Genomic DNA, 19,720 nt, shown 5'->3' with positions numbered 1-19,720 from the left:
CACGATTTCATGGCTGGAGGTGTGTGGGACACGTGTCCTCCGTCTGCTGAATGCGGCCTTTTTTTTCCCTACAATAACAAGTGAAAATATTAAGGCTCGCTGGATTAAGTTGTCTTGTTTAATATGGATCAATGAGATGCTTCGTTGCAAAAAGACCCACCTCACGTGTGTCATGAGGTAAGTCTCCGTTTCATTTTAATATGCACTTTTGACGTTGTAGCCAAAATGAAGATGTATTTTACTGGGCAAGTGTGTTTGTTGGTGTGACGTTTCAAAGGCTGGGCGCATGATGGGGGCTTCACATGAGCGCGGAAGTACTCAGATGTCGCCGGCTTTGCTTTTGTACTCTTTCAATCAATTCAAACATCAAATTACCGAATTAATGTGTTTTGTAGGTAGTGTTATGTGGACGTGAGTGTGCGATAACAATATAAGGTATTATACAACTTGAACGAAGCAGTGTCTGGGAACTCAAACAAGCTGTTGTTTTGGGGGGGGTTAACGTTAAAAAGAGTTTGCGGCTTCCAATGTTTTCTTTCCGTGAAAACCGTGTCGAAATGGCTCTTTGACTGTTAAAGGTTGCCGACCCCCTGATCTAGACGGATGTGCATTTTCTATGTGTTTACTGCACGATGGAAGAATAGAGGAATGAAATCATCAACCGGAAAACCAGTGAAATATGCAGAGCCTGTTGCTTGAGGCAGTGTTAATCCCTCAAGCAAGCCGTGTGCAAGTGTGCAGCACACACACAACAAAGTAGGTTGTTTTTTTTTTGGGGGGGGGGGGGGGGGTTTAAAGCACTATCATTGGAGCACTCAGAGCGGAAGTCAACCCAAACATTTTTTTCGAAAATATGGTCCCAGCAGGCCCACTAGTTGAAACATGGCATTCTGATTAATTTTGCGTTCGTGGAATATAAATTATGCAGAAAAATGCACTCGTTTTTAGCCATCTCTGGGGGTGGCCACTTTGTCTTCTGTCGACTGAAAATGACATCATAACTGCTCACAACAACCAGTCACGGCTCAGATTCAGAAAACAGGTCAGCCTAAGTGGGTACTCTTAAATCACTACAGTCTCAGAGTCTTTGGGGGGGGCTTTTTAGTACTGTCATTTTTACATGCAAACCTATTATATAAGTGCCAATGTTAAGATCATCGTCCCTTTAATCTCTTTTGTAAGGTAAGGTTTCTAAACTTTCCACTGCTTTTACACACTCTGGTTTTGACTAGGGTCTGTAAACAATAATTGTTCTGCCTTCTCTTTCTTTCACCTTCATTTGCCACTTCAATCATGGGATACAGGTCCCCTTCAGTTAAATATTGTCATTTGGGAGTGGAGTCTGGACTTAATATTCCACCCATCATTTTACTCTAGTTACCCGCACCAGCAGTTTTATGTAATGTACTTCTTGTTTGTACAGGTGTGGTTACGAGGTGACATAGGCTTGCTACAATCTTATTTACAGGAATTGGAGGAAGGCCAGAATATGCTAATATGCTATGACATCTCCTCCCTCGCAAGGCCAGACAGGAGAGGAGCAGAGGCCTCAAAGCCTGTCCCTGTTGTCTGCATCCCTGCTGAATCTTATAATTTCTTACAAACAGCCTTTTTTGTCTTTTGCCCATTTTGCCGAGTAGGTTGGGATGAACTTTGGTCGCCTTGCAACCACGTCATACGCATGAGGGACGATTAGTGGGCCGGATTAAAATTAATCTCTGCCCTTGCTTAGTCCGTCCCTTTTTTTTTTTTTTAAAACTTGCCATCCCCTGTCCTCCGTCCCTCCGTTCTGCCCTCGGGACGGAATGCCCAGCCCTGGCTGTTGATGAACATCTGGCAACATTTTGGGAACATTTGCGACATTGAACGAACTCTGACGTAAACGCAACATTTGCTGCATTTGAAAACATTTGCCGCTCAGTGGAATAGGGGCAGGTGACTGGGAAGTGCAAAAAAAATCAACTGAAACACTTTTACATTGCCTAAAACCTTTACATTTCTGATAACAAATTAAGAAACATTAACACAATTTACAATTCAGAAAACAAATTACCAAAAGCTGAAACAAATTTACCTTTCAGAAAACGAACAAAATCTGAAACTAATTTACATTAACACAAATAAAATATTTACATTTCAGAAAACAGATTAACAAAAGCTGAAACAAATTTACATTTAAAAAAACAAATGAACAAAAGTTTATACAATACAATAAAACAAAAGTGAACACGAATGGGAATGGACGCTATCACAGATTGACAGGATGACACAGGAAGTGATGACATGCGTCAGCGCGACATTTTGAGCTGCTGTTAGAGGTGATGTTTTGTTTTTTGTTCAACACGTAAGCTGCTTGATGCCGTTTTGTATATTATCTGGTGACTCTTGAGAGCACAGGTGTCAAACAGGTGTCCTCTCGAGGGCCACGATCCTGCATGTTTTGGACGTTACCCTCCAACATACCTGATGCAAATGACTAGCTGAATTTTTTTACTTTAGCCTGACATCTTTCTTTTGGGCCAACATTAAACAACTATCGTTTTGAGTTTGAGTTTCTCTATGAGTTTCAGTGAATCAGTCCGAACAAGGTTTTTCTTCAGAAATGAACGATGTTCTATTTGGAAATTTTTTTAAATTAGCCACCGCGAACCAACATCGCTTCAAATAACTCGCGTTATGCTTTACAAGTACTGTACTTCCCTTTTGCCCTTCTGTCTGTTCAGTACCATTAATAAACACTCTAAATAGTGACCACATAGAAAACTGAGTATAGTAGCCTACTTGTTGACCGCCAAACTGACAAAATATCACCCATCCTGGACTCATAACTCAAAATGTCACACTCAGTTCTGCTCTCACTTCCTCTCAATCCACAATATGGTCTATTCCCTTTTCAGTTTTAATTGCAATGTTTCAGCTTTTAATTTGTTTTCTGAAATGTACATTTAAGCTTACTGTTTCTTAGAAATGCAAATATTTTGTCTTAATTTCTGAAATATAAATTAGTTTCTGCTTTTACACAATTTTGTTTTGCTCATCCCAGCCACTGTAATTTAAAGCACAGAGTATCTGTTTAAAAAAAAATACAATTCAAGATGCCAAATGTCATTAAGTAGTGCTTGTACTGTATTACATTGTTCATTTGTCTGATACTCTGAAGAAGTGATTTAATCAGCAAAACTAGAGCAGTTCAAGAAGCTGCTTGCCAAGTAATGAACAAAATGAATACGGAGCAAAATTTAAAATATGTAGTTTTAATAGAATTCATTGTACATATCTTTAAAACATTGTCTTGTAGAACATGGTAAATGTTCAGCATTGTAGATGTTCTCCATCTCCACCTAGAACAAATTGCAAACAAACGTGATTTCGGGAGCCTTTATTAACTACTGTCGAGTAGTAGCAGACCTCGTCAAAATCAAGTGAATTCTAACATCTATTGGTTACTGTATATGCCGTATTAAATGTCTGGCGATGATTCAATTCTTCCATGAAACTAAGGCAGCGCCGTTTCTAGATAAATGCAGAAAAATAGTCTCTGTTGAGCTGGAACTACTGTATTTCTGATGCTGATGCATAACTCAGATGATAATGACCTAAAACAGATGTGAACTTAACTTCTGATTTGGCCTCAACACTATTTCTAATGAGATACTTTGCTGGGGAATAAAATTTTACATTAACGTCCTGAAACCATGTGGGATTACCCTTGATGGTTTTCATATACGTATAATCATGAGCTGTAGTCTACTAATTAGTCAGTTCACCACAATAATGGGATAAAAAAAAGGTTGATTAATTAAAATACGCCATTAAGAATGACATGGCGTAGAAATTCTCTGGTATGCAAAGCAATCATCTATATAGCTTGTTAGCATTTCAAGTGCAAGTTGATCAATTGCCATATATGTCAAACATACAATTCTTCAAGCAAAGAGAAAAGGGAACAGTGTGGTTGCAACTCAACAGCCAATACAGAAATTGGTGGGCCAGCTAAATGTAACACCTCAAATGAATCATCTACATTAACTAGTGAATTAGTTAAAGTCTAAAGCAGGGGTGTCAAACTCATTTTTGTGGCAGGCCACATCATAGGTTTTGGTGTCCCTCGGAGGCCGTTATGACTGCAAACTCATAAATGTATGATTGCCTTATATTAACACGTACACAACAGACTGATTGCTAATTGGTTTTGAAATCAAAAGCCAGTAAATAGTTTGTTCAACTACTTTTCAATTTATTTTGTGGTGGGATTGGTAACAAATGCTTGCAATACATATGAGCATATGTAGTGTAAAAAGTGAAGACAATTTGAAAGAAACATGTCAAGTCAACACACATGATTTGCCTTTGTGGGTCACAAAATGACGTCGCGGGCATCTGGCCCCCGGGCCTCAAGTTTGACACCTTGCTCTAAAGTAAATAATTGGGAATTAAACCCCATTTTTTGAAAAACAAAATCAAAGATGAGTTTGAAGACTGCAGTTCAGCTAGTATCAGGTTTAAAGGATTAACTACTTTTTGTGGGGACTAGCATTAAAACTGTATACCAGAAATGCGCAATGGAAGGGGACTCATTCAGAGCTGTAAGACTAGTGTCACCGAAGGTGCATTCGGGATCTTCGGGGTTTTTTTCACATTTCTCTATTAAAGTGATAACATTTTACAACTGTGGTGATTGTTAAAGTAGATTTCCATTAAAGCCAATTTCAGAAATGTTCTAGCACTTAACTAGGTTAATATTAAAATGTCTCTATATATATATATATAGTTAAGATTACCACACGTCTGAACAAATGTCCTTCCATTTTTTTTCCTTCAGAACAAAAAAGATCAAGCAATTTGTGTAAACAAAAACATACCAAGCCGTTTGTTTCTCCACGGAGCAAATTTCTTCTGATTTTTCTGCATCCGTCCATTCATCAAGACCCCTTCAAGTTTGCCTTTCCTAGAAGCTATAGATAATCACTTGTTAAACATGTTTAAAAAAGCTGGTGACCAAATTTTGCGGTAAGTTACCTCGATGTTTTCCTTTTGGTCCTATGCTGGGCTTCAACTCTTCAAATGCACATTTGGATTCATGAAATTTATTGCAATGGCAGCCAATGCAAATACAGTGTCCCATGGTGCTTTGAGAGAATTCCGCCATTTTGGAATCAGCCAGAGGAACACAAATTTGATGGCAGCTCAGATGACCATCATCTTTGCTTTCGACTAAATGAACGGATTTCACAGCTTCTGTATTGAGAGTCCACTGGGCTATAGATGGGATGTTCTCCGCTGCTGATAAACTGGAGGAAGGAGTTTCTCTTTGGTAAGGAGTGCAGGGAATTTCAGCCTGTTGCACAACAACACATGTATTCTGGTTTGGGTTTTGATCAGCCACAAGTTCAGCAGATTCATTTTCCCCAATTGGCTCTTTAGGGGATATGATGGCATTCTGTAAACAAGTCGAAGGGACATTTTCTGAAGGAACCATTCCAGGATCCTGTTTTGGAGATCCTGTCATTTCAGGGCTTTGAACTAAATTCTGTTTTGGAATTTGTGATGGATTTGCCTTTTCAGCGGGGGTACTGAAAACAAGGCACCCGTTTGACATTGGAGCAGAATCTGAACAGGACAATTTTAGGCTCTGGTTCCCATGATGACCTTCAAAAACCAGGTAATTTTCCTTTTCAGGGTCCTCTGCCATCTCTGCAACCATCCGTGACTCAAGCATACCATTATGCATAAGCCATTCCTTATTAGGGATAAAGGGGGCTAAAGATTCCACAGACCACACAGATTCATTGAGTTTCCGTTCAACTCGTGAGGTACTTAATTTATAAGGGACACTTTCTAGTGGGAGTCTAACACTGTCATTTTCTTCATCTTGGAATTCATTTGAATTATTCAATGAATGTGCATCTTCATTCTTTGATTCAATTGACTTCTTGGAGTCATGCGCCCCCACTGCTTCACTCTCTCTTCTCGAGTCCAGAAGCCTGGGACCATTCTTCTCAATGGCACTATGACAAACAAGCCCTTCATGCTCCTCGCGAGTTTTGAAAGCCAGCTGATCCTCATTGTGAAAAAGTGCCTTTTCTGATGCTTTCAGTATTGCCTCCTCTGCTGCGTCACCTTTCCAACACAAAATGTCACGGACAGAGACATGCCTTTCTTTAATAGCTTCATCCTCTTGTTGTGAAGAGCTACACACAGGGACTAGACCATCTTGGGAACTCACTGACCACACATTACAACGGTCATTCTTGCATGGTGGGATGTTTTCCTGATTGGCTATGTCTGCAAGCCTATTTTGTTTTTTGGATGCTTCACTACACGATTCGCCCTTTTTTTCTGCAGGACGGGGACTGCTTTTCATGGTAACCTGGGCGTCCATGTCTACACAACTGCTGGGTAAAGTATACTTTTCGACCTCAGCTGAATCTTGTTTTTGGGAGCTAGAACTGCAGGCTGGAGAACACGAAGCAGTTCCTCTCCCTGAATCTGAAACTACGTGGACGCTTCCCTCTTTGTCGCTACCCGAGCCTTCGGTAGGTTCTGTTTGGACCTCAGAGTTGGTGGTTTCTCTACCACAAAAAGAATAAGGAGAGCGAAATCTTCTCGTCTGGTTTGGGGTCTGGTACAATGGGCCTTGAGCATGGACCACTGGGTGTAGAAAGTGTCTGTAGTCAACCGGTTGAACATGTGGGTGGGGCATGACGTATGCTGGACCCTCCATGTAGGGGGGAGGAGGGAATGGGGGCATAACTATCCCATAGCCTGAGAAATGGTAGAAAAATAAAGTCAAATAGTTACATATCCATATTTAAACTGATAAAAATTTGACATCTTAGACTTTGCAGTTTTTGTAAGCCTATCATTCCCCACCGCACGGGTTACTGAGTGACATTGGAGCAGTATTTAAAACATTCTGTCCTTGACTGCAGTTCAGCACCAATATGAGAAGCTTTATGGCTATTGCACTGCTCCTAAGAGTTCTAATTTACCATACCTATGGCAAGTTTCTCAAAAAAAGTACAAATAAGCAAAAGATCTGCTGCATGCATTTGCTCAATGATGGAAAGTCTATCCAGAGGAAAAAAAAGGCTCCAACGTCAATTGGCAAGGCCAAGGGACTGATGTGCTTACAAACTGCAAAGCCAATGCTCTCAAATGCTGATGAACTCTAGTCAAAATTATATCTGAAATGAAACAGAAAAGGATTGGTATAGTAAGACGCACAAACTTTTTTTATTTATTTATTTTTTTTAAAGCTTTACTCCTGTGATACTTTACTTCGTAGTTGATGAAGTTTGAGTCAAAGTCACTTAACGGATGACTGATATTTACATTGTATGCGTCCAACCTTTTTTCATGCAAAGACAGATGGACCCCACAGAACAAGCCAGCGGGTGTCATCTTATGCTGCATAGCGTGTTGTAAAATAGGTAATCACAGCCAGGACCAAAAAACACAAAAAACAAACAAAGCAAAGTTTTCTCCCATTTCACTTGTGCTTTTGTAGTTCAGAACAGACTTGCCTAGTTAGCAAGTGACTGTTTGCAGGGGTGGAGCTAGACCTTTATTCTTGGGGTTAAATCTGACAAAAGGTTAACAGTAGTATTGTTCCAATACCGATCCTGATACCACATTAAAACACTGGTATCAATATCTGCTAGTACTTACAAATAACGTGCCGATGCCATTTCCCAATACTGTACTAGTAAAGAACGTTGAATGCAGCGCTTTATATCTTGCTCCCTGCTGCTTTTTTATGTGTGTGTGTGTGGGGCGGGGGTCAATGGGGTACGGGAGATATAATGTCGGCGATATGCAAATACTTCAACATAGAAACTCCAGCTAGAGCGAATGTTGCAGGAGGCGGAACCAAAGCGGCCAGGTTCAATACCTTAAACCTGATGCAACATTTGAGAATGAAACGTATGCGAACGAGCACCAAGAGTTTGCGGCGGCAGCGAGCATTAACAAGGGGAAATGACCGCAACAACAAACTCAGCTCAATTTACATTAATGCAGGGCCTTGTATCTTGCTCATTCCGACACTGGTGTGTGGTGACTGTTCAGTATTAGCCGTCGCTATTGGCCCAGAGCGGACACTCTTAACCAATGGCGGGGCTGCTTTTTCATGTCGAATGAAAAAAAAAAACAGTGGGGTACATGAGATAATGTCGGCGATATGGAACTACTTCAACATAGAAACTCCAGCGAGTACAACATTTGTGGTGCGAAAGTTGCAAGGAGGTGGAACGAAAGTGGCCAGGTTCAATACGTCAAACCTGATAAAACATTTGAGGACGAAACATGTGAACAAGCACCAAGAGCTTGCGGCGGCAGCGAGCATCAACAAGGGGAATGGACCGCAACAACAAACCCTGCTCAATTTTGGATTTTGGAGTTGAACTTGTTGGATTTTTCTACTGCTTGTTTTTGGTTTTGAAAGTGGATTTGGGAGCGGAAGTTGTTGCGATGGGTCACTAATACTCAAAACAAACTTTAATAATGTCCTATAGCTTTTGTAATTAATCCGACACAATCTCTCTCAAAGATACCTTGTGTATATCATTTCTTATCGGGGGTTACGTGACGTACCCGTAACGTGACAATGAGGAAATATAAAAACGCTTGAGCTCACGTTGCTGTCTCACATGTTGTGACGACAGTTTCCCACACGGAGACGGATCATGTACCACACAGCTCGTTGCTGCAAAGTAAGCATAAGCAAGCTACTCACCCACGTTCCCCCTTAGCCGCCACCTTCCAGATAGTTTTCGCAATAATATTAAATGCATTAAATGCAAAACAACTTGTGTCCACGAGTATATTAAGCTGCAGCACTCAAGCATGATGCTAGCACATCAAGGTGGAGTTCGTGCACGTCTTCTGGCGTTCACTACTTCCGGAAATACGACATAGCAAATTTGCTGTGTATAGGGGTTTGCTGGAATACTTTTATTTTGTAGGCCAGGAAAGTGGGGACGTGTAGAAAATAAATAACTTGACTACTGGCTGGCTGTTGGTCCCAAATAATTATACGTGACAAATCCAGCCCCGGCTCGCAATGCAAGTAAGCACACGCACGTTGGCTAAGTACTACTGGCGCATTTTAAGCGTGTCCACAGCGGGTTCGAATTGTAAATTAGCCAGCTAATGACCTTTAAAAAGCCTCTGCCGTTAGAGCATTTCTTCCGCGGCGACGTAAATCATGGATGCTTTTTTTTTTTTTTTTTCCTCTCTTCGGAGGGCGGAATGGGGAAGGGTACCATAATCAAGGGTGGAGGGTCGCGGCCGGACGGGCAAAAAATGGTCAAGTGCCCAGCTCTGCTGTATACAGTAAAAACAGTTTGTTCTAAACAGGTTTAGTTTGCTATAAATTAATAGTAAAACATTAAGCTGTAATTTATGTTCTCTTGAGAAACCACTCATCTTAAACCAAACATATTTTCATCTACTGCCGTCCTTTTGTAATCTCCGACCAAAACTGATGTATATGAAATACTGCCACTTACAGTGCCTTGAAAAAGTATTCACCCTCTTGGCCTTTTACCGAATATGTTACATTACAACCTGTAATTTAACTGATATTTAAATCTGAATTTTATTTGATGGATCTGCACAAAATAGTATACGTTTTGAAGTGAAATTATATTATATATATATATATATATATATATATATATATATATATATATATATATATATATATATATATATATATATATATATATATATATATATATATAGAAATTGAAAGTGAAATTGAAAATTGCTATGTGCATATGTATTGACCCCCTTTGTTATGGAGCCCCTGAAATGCTCTGGTTCAACCAATTACCTTCAGAAGTCACGTAAATAGTGACACAAAGTCCACTCGTGTGCAATATTAAGTGTCACATGATCTGTCAGTATATACACATACACACGTCTTCTGAAAGGCCCCAGAGGCTGCAACACCTCATGAAGAGGCACCGCTAACCAAATGCCACTATGATAACCAAATAACTCCCCAAACAAGTCAGAGACAAAGTTGTTGAGAAGTACAAGTCTGGGTTGGGTAATAAAAAAATATCCAAATCTTTGATGATCCCCAGGAGCACCATCATCATCAAATGCAAACAACATGGCACCATAACAAACGTGCCAAGAGAGGGCCGCCCACTAAAACTCACGGACCAGGCAAGGAGGGCATTAATCGGAGAGGCAGCCCAGACAACAAAGGTAACCCCGGAGGAGCTGCAGAGTTCCACAACACAGGCAGGAGTATCTGTCTATAGGGCTACAGTCAGCCGTACCCTCCACAGACTTGGGCTTGATGGAAGGGTGGCCAAAAGAAAGCCTTTACTTTCATCTGAAAATAAGGCACGTTTTGACTTTGCACAAAGGCACATGGGAGACTCTCAAAATGTATGGAGGAAGGTGCTCTGGTCAGATGAGACTAAAATTTAACTTTTTGGCCATTAAGGAAAAGGCTATGTCTGGGGCACACACAACACATCTCATCAACTCAAGAACACCATCCCCACAGTGAAAAATGGTGGTGGCAGCATCATGCTGTCGGGATGTTTTTCAGCAGCAGGGACTGGGAAAGAGGACTGAGTCAAGGGAAACATGGATGGTACTAAATACAGGGATATTCTTGAGCAAAACCTGTATCAGTCTGTCACTGTTTTGAGACTAGGACAGAGGTTCACCTTCCAGCAGGACAATGATCCCAAGCATATTGCTAAAGAAACACTTGAGTGGCTTAAGGGGAAACGTTTTGGACTGCCCTAGTTAATGTCCAGACCTCAATCCAATTGAGAATCTGTGGTCAGACTTAAAGAATGCTGTTCACCAGTGAAAATCATCAAACCTAGAGGAGCTGGAGCAGTTTCCCCTTGAAGAATGGTCAAAAATCCCAGTGGCAAGATGCAGTAAACTCAGAGACTTCTCAAAAACGACTTGCATCTGTGATTGCCGCAAAAGGTGGCTCTACAAAGTACTGACATTGGGGGGGTGGGGGGTGAATACTTATGCACAATGATGTTTTCTGACATTTTGTCCCATTTGTTGTTTGCTTCACAATAAAAAAATAAATCACGTCTTCAAAGTTGTGGGCATGTTCTGTAAATTAAATGATGCAAACCCCCAAACAACCCATTTTAATTCCAGGCTGTGAGGCAACAAAAACAATGTCAGGGGGGGTGAATACTTTTTCAAGGCACTGTATTTGGGTGGACATTTTGCTGCTCAACAGTATATCATAGTCCAGCGACAGCACCCGTTGGACGAGTCGTAAGTCATAACAGATGCTCAGAACTCAGGTAAACGACCAATAATGGCTCAGCTTCAGAAAATAAGTGAGCCGTGATTGGTTGTTACCTGAGCCCTGAGCATTTGTGATGTAATTTTCAGTCGAGAAGTGACAAAATGGCTGTTCGGGTGGATTAACTCTTACTCCACAAATGCAATATCTATCAGAATGCCTTGTTTCACCTAGTGGGCCTCAGGGCCTGCATAGAACATATTGTTGAAAAAAATATGTTTGGGTTGATGGCCCTTCAAGAAATTGCATTTATAAAACTTACAATTTTTATTTCCAATGCACTTGAACTAAATGCAATACATTTTAATAGAATCATTAAGCACTGCACATTTTTTACTTTTCTATATTCAAGCACTATGTTAATGTTGAAACTGTGCATTGTTACAATGAATTATGTAATACACTTTTTGGGGAATTAAACCCGTGCCTCGATTTTAATTAAAACTTGGGCCTACGATGCCACTGTATTATAAAGTTGCTAATTATGGCGGTACTTTGAGAGCCAAACGTTTTGAGGTGGTACTTTGAGAACCACTCCACTACTGTATAACCTTTGCAGGTGAACCTCATTTGATCCTCTCAACTTTTAAACAATTCAATGTTTCAGTGCTTTTTTCCCCCACAACCTTCTCTTCAACAATGAGCCAAATGGGAAAATTCACAAGAGGCATTTGATTCATGAATTGTCCAATTCACTATGCCTTTCTGTGACACTTCCATCCGCTCCAGCTCTATTGTAGCCTCCTGATGACACTCAGCTCGGCCTTACCGGCATGGAAAGGATTTGTTTTGTGCCGAAGTCAAGTGAAACACTTTCTTTGCAATACGTTCCATTTGCCCCTAGTAGTCTAAACACTGTATTCTGATTAACACTGAGTGTGTGGAATAAGAATTAAGACTAAACAACCCGTTTGCAGCCATCCAAGGAGGCTGACTTAATGCAGCACTGCCACCTGGTGTCTGCCTAAAACTTCAAACTTCTTGGGTGGCTGAAAATGAGTGGATTAGTGTTTGTTCTCAATCTCTATATCAGAACGTTTAGACTAGTGGGGTGAAATAGAACATATTGAAAAAAAAAAGATTGATTTGGCTTCAACTTAAATACCAGTTGGAATTCAACCCGGACATTTATTGATTGATTAATTGACAGACATCAATTGTCAACCATCATTCAGCTCCTTTCTCAAGAACAGCAAAACATACTGAAACAGTACATATAGCTATAAAAAGGGTAGAGGCCTCTTATTACACACCCTGGGACATTCCTGGGAAGCCAGCAAACGGATTGTAGGAGAAGGGCACGGGCCACTGGTAGTGGAGAAATTGAGGTGGAGGTGGAGCAGGGACATAGAAGACTGCTCGTGTAGACATATGGGGATGAGGTGTTGATCCTGGGTCTTGGCTTGGGCCTTGTGGTCCCAACTCCGGCTGTCTGGTGTTTGATCCACAACTGGCGGTACGAAAGTGTCGCCCCCTCTCTTGTTGTGGCCGAGCAGTTGGGGGTCTGTTAACAGTTGCCATGTTAATCTATAAAAAGGACAGTAGGACATGCCCATCACACTTCATTAGTTAAACTCTTGTGGACCAGTGCAAGAGTAGACAGCACATTAAATGCTAATGAGGAAAAAAAACACTGAACACAGACGTTTAAGCAGATAAAACTGTTCAAATATCTGTACTACACCTCGAGAAACAAAGTGAACTGTTTTAGTCACAAAGTTGCACTTCCAACAAGGTGACACATTTTGGTTGACTTAGTAATTATGCTGAAGGAGAATCAGTCCTCCCTTCTTAAAAATTTGATAACTTATATATGAGCAAAAAAAATTTACTCCGAAATGCCTTCGCATTCAAACACTGTTGACACTTAGTTGTCCATCAATGCAAAAGCAAACATTCAGTCTGAGAGCCAAGAATTAGGTTTTATGGCATTGTGCAGTGCAGTTTTATTACAGTGCGTTTTTTTTGTTTGTTTTTTTTTTTGCTCATGTGCAACCAAATTAACAAGCTCGTCATGTAATCTACAGCAAATACCATGCATCTATCATAAAATTTCACTAAAATAAGTTCATTAAACAAGGACGGTTTTAACTGTTATTTTATTTGCATATAGTTAGGCTTGGTACATCAAAGCTCCATTAAGTTGACCAAAACTATTTTTGAATGTTTCTTGGCTCAGTCATGATACAGTCTATAAAATTTTATTAAAATCTTGGTCCAGGAGTCACAGACTCACAGCCCTAGTACTCACTAAACACTTAAATCCTTAAACTGCACCACATTATGTAATTGTCATAAAAACAGATAAGCGTGATTACCTTGTCGAGAACGTGTCAGTAGGAGAAACTAAAAGCAAGCCAGAAAGAGATGAGAATAAGCAGCACAACGCGCACATCCGCACACCTGAATTTAAGTAATTGCTCATCAAACAAGTGTGTGGAGCCTCAGCTCATTTGGGTTGAAGCCCATTAGCAGTGACTTCAGACGTTTTGCAAAGCTGAATGTATTCAGCTCTTTATACACTAGGGGGAGCCAAACTCTAGAAAGAAACAGCAGAGATCAGCACACTCGCATAATATGGCACCTCTTTTCAATGTGTGGTAGGGCTGCTCGATTATGAAAAATACATTAATTACGATAATTTTGGTAATAATTGAAATCACGATTATTCAAATGATCATTTATTTTTTGGTACAAAACAAGAAAATGTTGAAATGTAAAAAATATAAAGACAAATACATTTCTTTAAAACACTATAATTTTGTGACTTACTTTAGGACCAAACAAAATTTATATAATTAGTCATTATGAAATTAAAAAAAAAGGTGCAATATTAGTCATCGTTTTTTTTTGGGTTTTTTTTACGACTATGCCAATTTTGTAATCGCGGAGTGTAATAATCATAATTGTAATTGAATTTTGATTAATTGCACAGCCATAATGTGTGGTGAGCACAGCAGTTTCATTGTACCGACTTATGTTGTTTGTCAACACATTCAAACCCTTCAACATCCCGTAAGGTAGTACAATATCATAATTTCTGAGATTTTATCATTGTGTCTGAGAATAAATAATGACATATCTCTTTTATACACCAATTTTAGGATGGAGGCAAAACTCAAGTAGCTTTTTTATGAACGTGTCATAAACAGTTGCCATTTGCAACTCTGAAATGATACACATTTTCCTTAATGAAAATACTCTTCATTAACCCATATTGTCTACATGTGCCTTGTGATAGACCTGTCCTATCGCCCAAAATCTCCAGCTCGCCCATGAACCTAGCTGAACAGGACAGGCGGTAGAAAATTGACCATATGCAAAGCAACAAATCAATCATTCCATGGGAAGAAGTTCTGTCGTGTATGAGTTTCCGTGTTGTGTAGTGTTTCAAGCTACTTTGTTACAGTTGTGGTTGTTTCTGTGGTCCATAAACAATTGAGGTGAGCGTCTCAAAGGTGAAGCCTTGCAAGTTCATGGATACTTCATTCGGAACTCCTGCCATAGGTTTTTATTTTATGTTTGCTATGCTAACATTAACTGGAATACCGTTCTCCCAGTTAAACTATTTAATGATGCCAAACTGGCGGCCCTCAATTTTTTTGAAAAAAATAAAATAAAATAAAATAAATAATAATAATAATAATAATAATAATAAGGCGGCACGGTGGTCGACTGGTTAGCACGTCCGCCTCACAGTTCAGAGGTCGTGGGTTCGATCCCGGCTCCGGCCTCCCTGTGTGGAGTTTGCATGTTCTCCCCGTGCCTGCGTGGGTTTCCTCCGGGTACTCCGGTTTCCTCCCACATTCCAAAAACATGCATGGTAAGTTGATTGGACTCTCTAAATTGCCCCTAGGTGTGATTGTGAGTGCGGATGTTTGTCTCTGTGTGCCCTGCGATTGGCTGGCAACCACTTCAGGGTGTCCCCCGCCTACTGCCCAAAGACAGCTGGGATAGGCTCCAGCACGCCCGCGACCCTTGTGAGGATAAGCGGTATGGATAATGAATGAATGAATGAATGAATAAAAATTTAAAAAATAATAATAATAATAATTACAGTTACTGGGCTGTTGCAAGATTTAATACCAGTGTTAACCACTGGATGACAGAAATTGCTGACCAGTGCCTCCACCCTGAGGCTGGTGACGTGCATCAGAGGAGATGAGCTTGTCATGCCCCCAACACACCGGTCTCAAAAGTACACAGACAACAGCGTTGTTGTTTTTTTTTCGTCACGTTGACAGTTCGTTTGATGTTGGGTGCGCGCTTGTCATTTGCCACATCGCTAATGAGGAGTTGAAACAAGGAGTGGCATGGTAAATATTTTTTATATTCTCCACTCCGGCGAAGGGCCAATTTGTCTGTCAAAATTACCCCATGAAAACCTGGTCATAAAAGACGCGGTCAAGCCAGGCTCCACTCGCAAAAATGAAGTCAAGCCAGCCGCCCCTAATTTCCTTTATATCAGGTATTACGGTAAGAGGTCACTGACAAGTGGCGAAAGCCCCCTTCAGAATAAAAGCAAACCATTACGCTGAACTGGACACCAATGCTTCGGCTTAGAAATAAATATTGTAACTGTTTACAAACCTAGGACCCTCCGTCTTAAATATCATTAACTTATCACTCACCTCGGGCACTGTACCAGCAGCTTTTAAGACCGCTGTTATTCGACCTCTGCTTAAGCAGCCAAAAATTGATCCAGAGAACCTCAGTAATTATAGGCCGGTTTCAAATCTCCCGTTTATTGCGAAAATTCTCGAAAAAGTTGTAGCGCAACAGCTTAGTGACTATATGGCCGCTAATAATCGATTTGAAATTCTTCAGTCAGGATTCAAAGCCCATCACTCTAATGAGACGGTGCTTGCTAAAGTGACTAATGATCTTCTCCTAGCTATGGACTTCGACACCTCACCAATACTACTCTTACTTGATCTTACTGCTGCTTTTGACACCGTCGATCATAACATACTATTAGAACGCCTTGAAGGATGTGTTGGTATCTCAGGCTCAGCCTGGTTTATTCTTACCTTTCAGAAAGGATGCACAGTGTAATTCATGGCAATGCGACTTCTGAGTTTTGTAAAGTTACATGTGGAGGGATCTGTACTAGGACCCCTATTGTTTAGCATCTACATGCTTCCGCTTGGTGATATTATATGTAAATATAACATTAGTTTTCAATGTTATGCTGACGATACCCAATTATATATGCCGCTCAAGATAACAAACCCGGCTAATTACTGTGATTTAGAGGCGTGCCTTGCCGAGATTAAACAATGGATGTCTCTCAATTTTTGGCTTTTTAACTCCGATAAAACTGATATGTTGATTATTGGCCCTGCTCGTCATCGGCACCTATTCAAAAACACCACTCTGAGGCTCGATAAATGTACTATTACCCAAAGGGATTCAATAAAAAATCTCGGTGTTATATTCGACCCAACTCTGTCTTTTCAAATGCACATTAAGAATATTTCTAGAACCACATTTTTCCAGATCCGTAATATTGCTAAAATTCATCCAATTCTGTCGAATACGGATGCAGACATTTTAATACACGCGTTTGTTACGTCTCGCCTCGATTATTGTAACGTTTTGCTCTCTGGTCTTCCCATGTCTAGTATTAAAAGTCTGCAGTTTGTCCAAAATGCCGCAGCAAGACTCTTGACAAGGACGAGAAAGTTGGATAATATTACTCCGATATTAGCCAATTTGCATTGGCTCCCAGTCCACTTGAGATGCGATTTCAAGGTTTTGCTACTTACCTATAAAATACTGCACGGCTTAGCACCTTCCTATCTCGTCGACTTAGAGATACCATATGTTCCGATCTGAAACCTTCGGTCTCAAAATGCTGGCCTTTTAGTGATCCAGAGAGCCAAAAAGAACTTCGCAGGCTCTAGAGCGTTTTCTATTCGGGCACTGATGCTTTGGAATGCCCTACCCGCAGATATTAGAGGTGTGATAATACTAATTTTAATCAGTAGAAATGATTAAATGATTAAAACACGACTTAAGACTTATTTGTACGATTCTGCATTTAGTTGACCTGTTTGTTTTGGCCTCTTTACTGCCGCTTCTATTCGTTCGCTGCCCCCTTTTCCCAGGTTTAGGAATTAGGTGACGACCGAATTGGAGGTTGCTGTTTCGATCCAACAGCAACTGACTGCTACAAGATTGGAGGCTGACCACATCCTCAGAGGCGCTGTTATGGAGATTTCTGCATTGACCATTGGGCCCCTGCTCACTTCATCGATGTCATCTTCCTGCAGCACTTCATTTGATTAACTTTCACATCACTTTAACAAACACTGTATAGTACTATAATATGTGTTCAATGTTGCCCACTCGGCATCCATTGCAGCCTGATCATCCTGGAAGAGGGATTCCCCCATCTGTGGTCCCTTCTCAAGGTTTCTCACTTTTCCCCAGTTGGGTTTTTTTGAGTTTTTCCTTGCCCTCCTGGGGGTTAAGATCAGGGGATGTTGTGTATATGACACTTTTTGAACTTAACGGTTGTTGTACTGTACTGGCTGGCGTCGGCTGCAGCCCACAGTGGCCAGTTGGACTAATAAAATGCGTTAATTATTGTACGTCTGATGGCTTGTTCTTGGAAGACGCTTCAATATATTAAATAAACTCTCTGTTATAACGCAGCTAGTCCACTTCTAAGAGAATGTAGAATGGTTCATTTGAATCTTGAGATGCATTGAAAAATAAAGGGTATTTGAAATATGGATATATGTCTGCAAGTATAATTTGTTTTTATTTTTTATTCAATCTAATCCAATTGACAGTCTGATCGTGAATGACACAAGACCCTCCCAGCTAAATAGGATGGGCTGCGGGCGAGAGAGGAGAAGCGGAGGACGAAGGAGAGGGAGCCGTGACACTTTTTGAACTTAACGGTTGTTGTACTGTACTGGCTGGCGTAGGCTGCAGCCCACAGTAGCCGGTTGGACGAATAAAATGCGTTAATTATATTATGTCTGATGGCTTGTTTGCTTCCACCAAAGGAAGTCCCATCCAAATTCGTTGTTCCATTTCAAAATAAACATTCCTTGAAATATGCACATTTCACTGTCATCAGGCCTGATTTTAAAAATTCATTAAAATATTCCTTCAGCTATCATGATACCAGACCAGGTTTGTATGACACTAGACCATTCCGGCTGTCACCAAAACAAGTGCCATCCAAATCTGATGTGGCATTTCAAAATAAAAGTCCCCTGAAATATGCATATTTCACTGTCATTACTCCGATTTTAAAAAAATCATTAAAAATATTTCTTCAGCTATCGTGATACCAGACCAATTCTGGAGGCCACTTGACCACCTCAGCTGTCACCAAAACAAGTCCCATCGTAATTTGAAATCGCATTACATAATAAAAGTCCCCTGAAATATGCATATTTCACTGTCATCAGACCTGATTTTTAAAAAATCTTTTAAAAATTCACTTTAGCTATCGTGATACCAGACCAGTTCTCGAGGACACTAGACCACCCCAGCTATTCACCAAACCAAGTCCGATCCAAATCTGATGTGGCATTTCAAAATAAAAGTTGCCTGAAATATGCACATTTAACTGTCAACAGGCGTGATTTTAGAAAAATTATTAAAAATGATCCTTTAGCTATCATGATACCAGACCAGGTTTGTATGACACTAGACCATTCCGGCTGTCACCAAAACAAGTCCCATCCAAATCTCAAGTCGCATTTCTAAATAAAATTCCCCTGAAATATTCATATTTCAATGATATCAGACCTGATTTTTAAAAAAACGTTAAAATATATCCTTTGGCTATCGTGATACAAGACCAGTTCTGAAGGACACTAGACCACCTCAGCTGTCCACCAAAGCAAGTCCGATCCAAAGCTGATGTGGCATTTCAAAATAAAAGTCGCCTGAAATGTGCACATTTAACTGTCATCAGGCGTGATTTTAGAAAAATGATTAAAAATCATCCTTTAGCTATCATGATACCAGACCCGCTCTGTATGACACTAGACCACCCCAGCTGTCCACCAAAGCAAGTCCGATCCAAAGTTGATGTGGCATTTCAAAATAAAAGTCCCCTGAAATATGCATATTTCACTGTCATCAGACCTGATTTTTAAAAAAACGTTAAAAAATATCCTTTGGCTATCGTGATACAAGACCAGTTCTGAAGGACACTAGACCACCTCAGCTGTCACCTAACAATTCCCATCCAAATCTGAAATCGCATTACATAATAAAAGTCCCTTGAAATATGCATATTTCACTGTCATCAGACCTGATTTTTAAAAAATCGTTTAAAAAATATACTTTAGCGATCGTGATACCAGACCAGTTCTGGAGGACACTAGACCACCCCAGCTATCCATCAAAGCAAGTCCGATCCAAATCTGCTGTGGCATTTCA

The 19,720-nt window shown here is 40.3% G+C and overlaps 1 protein-coding gene across 3 annotated transcripts; it reads right to left on the bottom strand.

Annotated features, from left to right (window-relative positions):
- Positions 1–3,234: 3,234 nt before the first annotated feature.
- LOC147140362 (uncharacterized) lies at positions 3,235–13,795 on the bottom strand. Of its 3 annotated transcripts, none has more exons than XM_086043866.1 (5): positions 13,627–13,795; positions 12,562–12,835; positions 5,020–6,765; positions 4,863–4,955; positions 3,235–3,341 (listed from the first exon to the last, which is right to left on the bottom strand). In XM_086043866.1, the coding sequence occupies exons 2-5, from the start codon at positions 12,827–12,829 to the stop codon at positions 3,313–3,315; spliced, it is 2,136 nt and encodes a 711-aa protein (XP_085899992.1). In that variant the 5' UTR covers positions 12,830–12,835; positions 13,627–13,795; the 3' UTR covers positions 3,235–3,312. The 3 variants fall into 3 exon arrangements, with proteins under 3 accessions (XP_085899992.1, XP_085899991.1, XP_085899993.1); XM_086043865.1 differs by having other exon boundaries at positions 12,562–12,812; positions 13,627–13,791; XM_086043867.1 differs by lacking the exons at positions 12,562–12,835; positions 13,627–13,795 and adding an exon at positions 8,738–8,876.
- Positions 13,796–19,720: the final 5,925 nt, after the last annotated feature.

Source organism: Filicampus tigris, chromosome 10, assembly GCF_054856515.1.
Source record: "Filicampus tigris isolate MCC_2025a chromosome 10, RoL_Ftig_1.0, whole genome shotgun sequence".
NCBI lineage: Eukaryota > Metazoa > Chordata > Actinopteri > Syngnathiformes > Syngnathidae > Filicampus > Filicampus tigris.
Note: the sequence above shows the minus strand (reverse complement) of the source record. Positions and strands in the feature narration are given on the sequence as shown.